The sequence below is a fragment of the Micropterus dolomieu genome, unplaced genomic scaffold (genome assembly GCF_021292245.1).
Source record: "Micropterus dolomieu isolate WLL.071019.BEF.003 ecotype Adirondacks unplaced genomic scaffold, ASM2129224v1 contig_8751, whole genome shotgun sequence".
In the NCBI taxonomy this organism is placed as follows: Eukaryota; Metazoa; Chordata; class Actinopteri; order Centrarchiformes; family Centrarchidae; genus Micropterus; species Micropterus dolomieu.
This window is the reverse complement of record NW_025737737.1, coordinates 4527-13566: the sequence shown is the minus strand read 5'-3', so window position 1 is coordinate 13566 and position 9040 is coordinate 4527. Positions and strand designations below refer to the sequence as shown.

The 9040-nt window shown below is 41.6% G+C and overlaps 1 protein-coding gene across 1 annotated transcript; it reads left to right on the top strand.

Moving 5' to 3' along the window:
- Positions 1-472: 472 nt before the first annotated feature.
- On the top strand, positions 473-1526 carry LOC123965144 (NLR family CARD domain-containing protein 3-like; the record flags this gene model as incomplete). Its single annotated transcript, XM_046041712.1, has 2 exons — positions 473-1402; positions 1493-1526. Coding segments are annotated over exons 1-2 (900 nt in total), but the record flags the coding sequence as incomplete, so codon positions are not given.
- Positions 1527-9040: the final 7514 nt, after the last annotated feature.

Genomic DNA, 9040 nt, shown 5'->3' with positions numbered 1-9040 from the left:
GAGAGCTGAATGTGCTGAAAGAGAAAAAGTACAGCTTGGTGGAACTTGTTCATCACTTCTTTACTGAAACCAAAGAAGCAGGAATCTGCAGGTTTGAAGAGTTCCAGGTTGTGTTCATCTTTGACGGTCTGGATGAGTGTCGACTTCCTCTGGACTTCCACAACAATGAGGTCCTGACTGATGTTACAGAGTCCACCTCAGTGGATGTGCTGCTGACAAACCTCATCAGGGGGAACCTGCTTCCCTCTGCTCGCCTCTGGATAACCACACGACCTGCAGCAGCCAATCAGATCCCTCCTTGGTGTGTTGACATGGTGACCAAGATCAGAGGGTTCAGTGACCCACAGAAGGAGGAGTACTTCAGGAAGAGGTTCAGAGATGAGGAGCAGGCCAGCAGAATCATCTCCCACATCAAGACATCACGAAGCCTCCACATCATGTGCCACATCCCAGTCTTCTGCTGGATCACTGCTACAGTTCTGGAGGAGGTGTTGAAGACCAGAGAGGGAGGAGAGCTGCCCAAGACCCTGACTGAGATGTACATCCACTTCCTGGTGGTTCAGTCCAAACTGAAGAACACCAAGTATGATGGAGGAGCTGTGACAGATCCACACTGGACTCCAGAGAGCAGGAAGATGATTGAGTCTCTGGGAAAACTGGCTTTTGAGCAGCTGCAGAAAGGCAACCTGATCTTCTATGAATCAAACCTGACAGAGTGTGGCATCGATATCAGAGCAGCCTCAGTGTACTCAGGAGTGTTCACACAGATCTTTAAAGAGGAGAGAGGGCTGTACCAGGACAAGGTCTTCTGCTTCGTCCATCTGAGCGTTCAGGAGTTTCTGGCTGCTCTTCATGTCCATCTGACCTTCATCAACTCTGGTGTCGATCTGCTGACAGAAGAACAATCAACCTCTCTGCTGTCTAGGCTGTTTGGAGACAAGTTAAAACATCTCTACCAGAGTGCTGTGGACAAGGCCTTACAGAGTCCAAATGGACACCTGGACTTGTTCCTCCGCTTCCTCCTGGGACTTTCACTGCAGACCAATCAGAATCTCCTACAAGGTCTGCAGACACGGACAGGAAGTGGCTCAGAAACCAATCAGGTAACAGTGAAGTACATCAAGAAGAAGATCGAAGAGACTCCCTCTGCAGAGAAAAGCATCAATCTGTTTCACTGTCTGAATGAACTGAATGATCGTTCTCTAGTGGATCAGATCCAACAGTCCCTGAGTTCAGGAAGTCTCTCCACAGATAAACTCTCTCCTGCTCAGTGGTCAGCTCTGGTCTTCATCTTACTGTCCTCAGAAAAAGATCTCGATGTGTTTGACCTGAAGAAATACTCTGCTTCAGAGGAGGCTCTTCTGGGGCTGCTGCCAGTGGTCAAAGCATCCAAGAAAGCTCTGTAAGTGGGATTTATTCAGCAATAAATACTCTGCTATCTTTCAGCTGGAGAAAACATAAATGTGTTATTTCCTTCCTGTTGCCTCTCCAGACTGAGTGGCTGTAACCTCTCAGAGAGAAGCTGTGAAGCTCTGTCCTCAGTTCTCAGCTCCCAGTCTAGTCTGAAAGAACTGGACCTGAGTAACAACAACCTGCAGGATTCAGGAGTGAACCTGCTGTCTGCTGGACTGGGGAGTCCACACTGTAAACTGGTAACCCTGAGGTCAGATGAAGTTACACTTTGTCTTAAAATATTTATGGATTTCTCTAAATATCAAGCTCAATTTAATTTACACAGCCTCTCATATTTCGCAGTATAAAAAGTCTTTTAAATTTCAAATGTATTTTGTTTTCATTCAGATTCACAAATTGTACAGCATGAAACATGAACTCTGGATGAAATTAAAATCCTTATTTATTTATGTCAAATACTATATTAAAATAATTTCATAATTATTTATTACTGATTAAGTCATGATTAAATGTCAAATCTACAGCAGGTTTAGAATCAAACGGCAATGATTTCAACACATGCTGACAAGATGTTCTAAACACATTGTATCAGCAAAAGTCCAAATTCAGTATTTTAATATTTCGAATCAAATGTTATTTGTCTTGTTGATTATTTCCTCTCCAGACTGAGTGTGTGTAACCTGTCAGGGAGAAGCTGTGAAGCTCTGTCCTCAGTTCTCAGCTCCCAGTCCTCTAGTCTGAGAGAGCTGGACCTGAGTAACAACAACCTGCAGGATTCAGGAGTGAACCGGCTGTCTGCTGGACTGGAGAGTCCACACTGTACACTGGAAATCCTGAGGTCAGAATTCATTAACCCACTGAGTTGTTGACCATCTAAAATCTGATTTACATTGGTGAATAAACATCTAACCTCTGTAGAATTGTTTCTACTGATATGATTTGTCAAGAACCTTTAACTAAACTTCAACAGTAGTTTCTAGACTGAGAAAATTTGCATGTCTATTCTTTAAATAATTTTCTGGTGTTCATTCTTTTGCTTTTGAATTATTAAATGCCACTCATGATCTTAAAGATGTCTTCTACATTTGTATCTGACACAAAACATCCCGCCTCCCTGAGGGTTTCTGTGTGTGTTGGTTTGTGTGTTTGCAGGCTGTCAGGCTGTCTGATAACAGAGGAAGGCTGTGCTTCTCTGGCCTCAGCTCTGAACTCCAACCCCTCCCATCTGAGAGAGCTGGACCTGAGCTACAATCATCTAGGAGACTCAGGAGTGAAGCTGCTGTCTGCTGGACCGGAGGATCCAAACCAGAGACTGGACACTCTCAGGTATGAAGAAGCCTGCTGCAGCCACTGACAGTCTGATAGAGGAGGTGTGTTTGGTTAATGGTGGGCATGAGTGTTATATGAACAATCACACGTGTAAGAGCCTTTTTCCTTTGCTCAGAACAGAAACACTGGTTGAACATAAAAAGGAGATGTTTGTGTAGGAGGTCTCCAAGGAGAACAACTCCAGGAACAAAGAAATAATAATAAATGCCTGTTGGTGTTAATTGATGCAGTTTGGACAGATTGCTGCATGTTAAAGGAACTGTCTGTTAGTCTGAGAAATATCCTTTTTTGCCCTCCAGGTCCAGGACATGTTTATTCTAGCTTAGCAGAAAAAAATGGAAGCAGGTGGAAACTGCTAGCCTAGCTCCATCAAAAGAGAAAAAATAAACAACTGTTGTAGTCAGAGGTCACCAAGTATTCTAGAGCAAAACACTGAACACAGACCCACACAATGCTAAAGCCGAACCAAAAACACTATTGTAAAAAAAAGTCCACTGGAGGTCAAACCAAGCTAGTCTGAGCGGAGGCCCTTTGGCCTTTGATTTTCTTATTGATCTGGGTTTTGTACTCTTATTTGACTCTTAACTTATAGACTGAGGTCTTAATCTTAAAGACACTGATTGGAGTAGCATGCAGGTTGTCAGAGAGGAGAGAAGAAACACTTATTTTAGTCCTATAGTTGTCGTGGTTCGTTAAGACTGCTATGCGATTGCCTATAGTGTAACTGGGGAGGGTATTGCCAGTGTGTGACAGCGGATGGGGGGAGAGAATAGTGACCGCCTGTCAATAGCCTGACAGCTGTCGACTTGAGATGAAAGCGTGGCTATGTAGATCCGATGTTGTTTTATCCCTTCCTATACTTTAGGCTTACTATGCAATATTGTTATCTGGTAGAGGTGAACTAAATGATGGTAAGAACAAACGCCGGAGTTATTGAGCATGATAGGGCTATGTATGAAAAATAAAACAGATGGAGATCACAGAGAGGTAGCGATCCTCGATATAATTATTTTATTACAGGGTATATCTGTTTTTTACCGAACTGAACTTTTCTGAGGGGGTGAGAGAACAGGACATTATCACGGCCAGACAGCTGTTGGCTTAAGATGAAAGAGTATTTTTCGGATGTAGAAAGCGATGTGTCTGATTATTGTAATTAGGCCTACTTTAGTCTATAGCCAAACCAGCAACCTCTATAGAATCCAGGCCACCCAAGCACACTTCTGAATCAGCTGATAAAATTTTTGCACACTTTGGACTTGAAAAAGAGGACTTGGACCATCTCATGTTTTACCTTGAAGACCAGATCACTCCTGGCTCATCTCTGCCCCTCCAGAACTACTCAAACTGTAACTGTTCATTCCACTGATGCTTCTGGTGGGTTGGGGTTTGGGGTAGGGTACTGACTGAACTGCTGTTGTAGCACTCCTTGCCTTCTTATGCGGATTTGGCGCAAGATGAAGGGCAGGTTATCAGGAGTGATACTTACTTATAGTACATTCATACTACTAACATGCATGTTAAAGATATTCTCCCACAAAATATGTTTTACTGCTGTTTGAAGTACCTGACACAATTAGACTAAAAGGATGTTGTAGTCTAAAATCAAAACCATCAGTCTCTCTAACAGCCATTTCAAAAACCGTATGGTAAAGTTCTTAGGTGAGGGAAAAAGTCTGCAATTTCGTGTACACGACTTGAAATCTTTTGTCAATCTTGTTTTTTAGTTTGAAAGCCTTCTCATTTCTGGTTCTGATTTTGTCATCACGTGTCACGTCAGAATTCACAAACTTGTGTACAAGATCAATCAATCAATAGGCTATAAGGTCTTCAAATTCCACTGGAAGCCAACAGCAGAACATCACTTTACTTTTACACCTGTATGGCAGTAGGGGGTGGTGCAGAACAGGGGTTTCATTTATAAAACTGGGCCCAGAAACATCACTAAAAGTGTGTGTGCGTCCAAAAGCCAAAAATGGCGTACACCAAAAAATATTCAGACTTTTAAAACCGTGCGTATGCACACTTCAATCAAAATCACAATCAACTTGAAATGTGAGGAAGCGCCATGTCCGACCCTTTCAAACGCCTACAATTGTCTACAAATGGTCGGCGGAATTAATATTAGTACGTACTGACGGCGGGAAGAAAAGGAGGCAAACAGAGGAGCTACAAAACAAAATTTATCTCAGCGTGACACTGATGTTCCTTTTGGTGAGGCTGAAGTTGTTTGGTGGGTAAAAAAACGCACTTTCATGCAACGCTTGTGCACCGGAAGAAAGGGGGCCCTGGAGCTCCACTCCCTTTATAACCCATCTGCAGGAACGGGGCATCCCTCTTGAGTAGTGACATCACTGACCCGAGAGACACACACACGCACCTGCAAGACGGGTACTAATTTGGATTCCCCCGTTTGAAAAGGGAGTAAACCAAATGCATTCCACCTGTGTTTAAACATTTATTTAGGTTACACAAACGGTCCACACACTTAACAACGATGGCGATGAGTTAAAAGAAATAGTGTTATTTTGCATAACAAACAGCGCATCACATCCATATGCTGGCGCACAGCGTTTAGCTCGATTAGGAAACAAACATGTGATAACAATACATGAAACTATGCTCTCGTATTTGCTCAACTGATGCACTGAAAACAGCATCAATTTAAATGTAATTTGTCCTCCTGTTCACCTTATTAATGAGAATAAATTGTACTTCATTCAAGTAATTAATATGATTCCTGATTAAATGGTCCAACACATTTGAGGTGTTCTTTTGCATAAACACAATCTCTGCTTGTGTTTATTATCCTCAGTTATGGTTCTTTTTGTGCGTCGCAAATTATCTTAAATTATGTTTTTTTATTGCGAACTTCAGGGAAAATTAAACAAACGAGTGTCTGATTATTTAGAAAGGCTTTAAGCCTGTAATACTCAGAGGTAATATTTCCATATATTTTACACAGTAGTAGGCCTATTCATTTCAAACAGTTTCATCCTTCTGCTGTGTGAGTCGCCATTTCTCATTTCTCCTCTTTATGTGCGTACACATGGTTCAGAGTTTACTTACAGGACGCACATTTTCAGTGTTTTCAACGAGTTTGATTTTTATAGATCACAACCTTTGCTAGGGAAGTGGCGTTAGTTGTTGTCACCTATCTTGTAATAATACTTATTTCTACTTACTGTATTGTCGTCTTCTGTGTTACTTTCTTAGACCAATCATGTCTTTTATGTGCAACATCTTAATTATTAGCTAGTAAACAAAAGATGTGATACCGTAAAAAACAGATGTTTAAATGGCTTGATGATAAAGAAAAACTCAAGTAAGATACTGTGCTATCACAGTATCAATAATCCCTACGCCTTTTCTTTAACATCTGTTTATGCAGTGTTTTGTAGGAAGTCTATTCAGCATGATAACCATTAGAACTCCTTGTCCTTCCTCTCCTATATGGAAGGTCTTAGACCATGTTAGAATACATAGGATTAACCATTACGAGCGACACACACACCATGATCGAAAATACAGAAGATAGCCTACTGTAGCCTATCATATAAAGTATTTAAGCAACTAGTTTGTATCTTAGATCATATGTCCTGTCTGCAAAGTAATTTGGGCTGCTAATGTGCTCTCTTTGTTTGTTTTGTCTCTAACTTTTAACCAATTTGTCAGGGTCTCTGTCAGTCCCCATGTTCTCCACCTCCTCCCCACCCACTATCGTAGCCTGCAGGTCCCCAAGGGGAGACACACAAAACTTCCTATAGACAGCTTAACAGATAAAACGGTCTCGTATCTTAATAGGATACTACTTTATGTTTATATGTTTCTAGACATTGTTTGTGCTATGAGGAGTGGCTCTGTGGGTTTTAACGATTCATTCATGCACACTGTTTTAGGCTAATGCAAGCTATTAACACAGTATTTTAGATTATAAATGAATGAATGTTATAAATAGGCCTAAATAGTTAGACTTTGTGCATGCTATCTGCTCATTTAGCCAACCCAGAGAAAGGAGGAAGAGACTAGCTGTGGAGTCACACGGTTTTTATACCGTGTCCTGAGTTATATCTAATTATCCAGCAAAGAAATATTGTGGACATCTTTGGAATAAAGTTTTGTGTGTTTTACTAACTCACATCTGAAGCCAAGTGGATGATTTCGGCAGTGCATTGGTGGGGACACGTGTATGCCAGGACTACCAGCTAGTTGGCATTTGGCGGTAACACCCTATTTCACATCCTTAAGAGCCACAGAAGAATGAAAAGAGTAGCCTAAATAATCACTCACGCATTTGTAAACATTCATTATTATTTGCTGTAAGACAGTTTAATCAGTTAAGAAACATACATAAATCCACACTGAATCTCACCACCCCCTCCTTCCTCTATAGGACGGACCAAACTTCTCTTATCACAACTGCGTGTTACTGCATGTCAGAGACTCACACACCCACAACCCATATTACACAGTCATTCCAACACAAGAGGAAGCAAGATGCTTTAAAATCTTTATTATTTCTCCCAGCATACTGGTGAGGCACAAGGATTATAATACACTATATCTAACATAACCTAGCTGCATGTAGAGGGATGATAACTGTAGGTAATATCATGATTTTCATAGGGACTTCAACAGGCTGTATTGCGTAAGCACCCCCGACATCTGCAACCCATATTTAAGCGCGTTCACGAGGGCGCACCGTGGTGGGGGTGAGGGGGGTTCACGGGAGCACGCATTGCCGCCCTTGACATACTACTAATGATGATGCAGTGAATAGTGAATATTCTCTCTGACCAATCAGCAGTCTGTTGTGTTTTCACGTTACATGTATAGCAAACCTAAATTTAGTTATGCATTTTAATAAATTTATGAGAATTGATACCCAATTATGAATTTTAATATTCAAAAATCAAACAATATTCCTCGTTAAGTGCACCATCCGGACCTCTAGGTAGTTTTGAATAATTATACAATTATTACTAGTGATCAGTTAGTTAATAATCGCTCAATTATCTTAAATCAGTCAGTCAGTCTCATTTCTAAAGGGTCAATTCTCTTGGCAGGGACGTAGAAATAGGCAACACACACAGCTCTTGATTATATTACAGTGAATTTATTCTCTAACTAATGTGATAAAAAGATGGTTGGATACAGGGAACATAAACATTTGCTGAACAATGAGAAATGGAGTTCGATTGTGGGAAGCATTTGACTCATACGGCATAGAAGAGCTAATGAAAGTAAACTAATGCTGTGATTTTAGGTGTTAAATGGACATCTGATCACAGGACGTGTGTTAAGTCTTACTGCTTGTCGACAGCCTGCTTTTGGCCTGTTGCACGGGTCCCACGCTAGCTGCCCGATCCTGGCTTTTTGCTAGGGATTCTCCAGGGTTCTCCGTGTCCATTGAAAACGCCTCCTCCGTCTGGCAATTCGGCTGTTTGCAGGTTTCCTTCGTTGTAGCTGGCGAGACCACGTGGCTTGGTCTGACCTCGGTGAAGTTGGCTCGACGGAAAAGGCTTAAAATGGAACTTGGTCGTTCCTGAATTAGTCCAGTGTAACTTAACGGACTGATAACTTTAACAAACTAAAGAAATAAAGAAAATAAAACAAACTGAAGGCAGATCGATGTCGCGGCACTTCAGGTGTGTAGCTTCAAGCAAAACAAAAGGCCGGTCTCACTGGCCGAGTCTGGCGTTGCCTGGCGAGGCACGCCAATCGCGTGCTGTAGCGTCCAGGGAGCAGAGGGGAAGAGTGAAGAGAGAAGAGAGCGAACGACCTCGCGTGTCGCTCTTTTGTTGCCTGGGGCGTGGTTCCCCAGAGGGTGTTTCAGGTTTCCCAAGGGACTGCCTTTCTAAACTTAATGTCTAAAGAAAAGAAATCTATTTGCACGTATTATAATCAAATATTTTCCACAATCGAACCTCAACGGTTGAACGGTTGTACTGTTCTAGGCATTTGGTAACAGGAAACAATTGTCACATTATTGGTCAGGATATTTATACATTTAACGGCATTTCCGACGAGGGCATGTAATACTTATTTCATCCACTTGGGGGAGCTCAGGTTACATGAGGAAAGCTTGGATAAAATCAAAGATCGTCTCTCCTTAGGAACTGGAACTGAATATTGTTTATTCATCCTTAAATTCAAGCTGGCGGTTAAGAGTATAGTAAAATATTCCATCATTTCTAAAGGGATTTTGTAGGAAAGTATTATGAACAAGCATTGATTACATTAGATGAAGGAGTGTCTTGCTGAAAATAAAAACACTGCAAACACAACCACTAATATC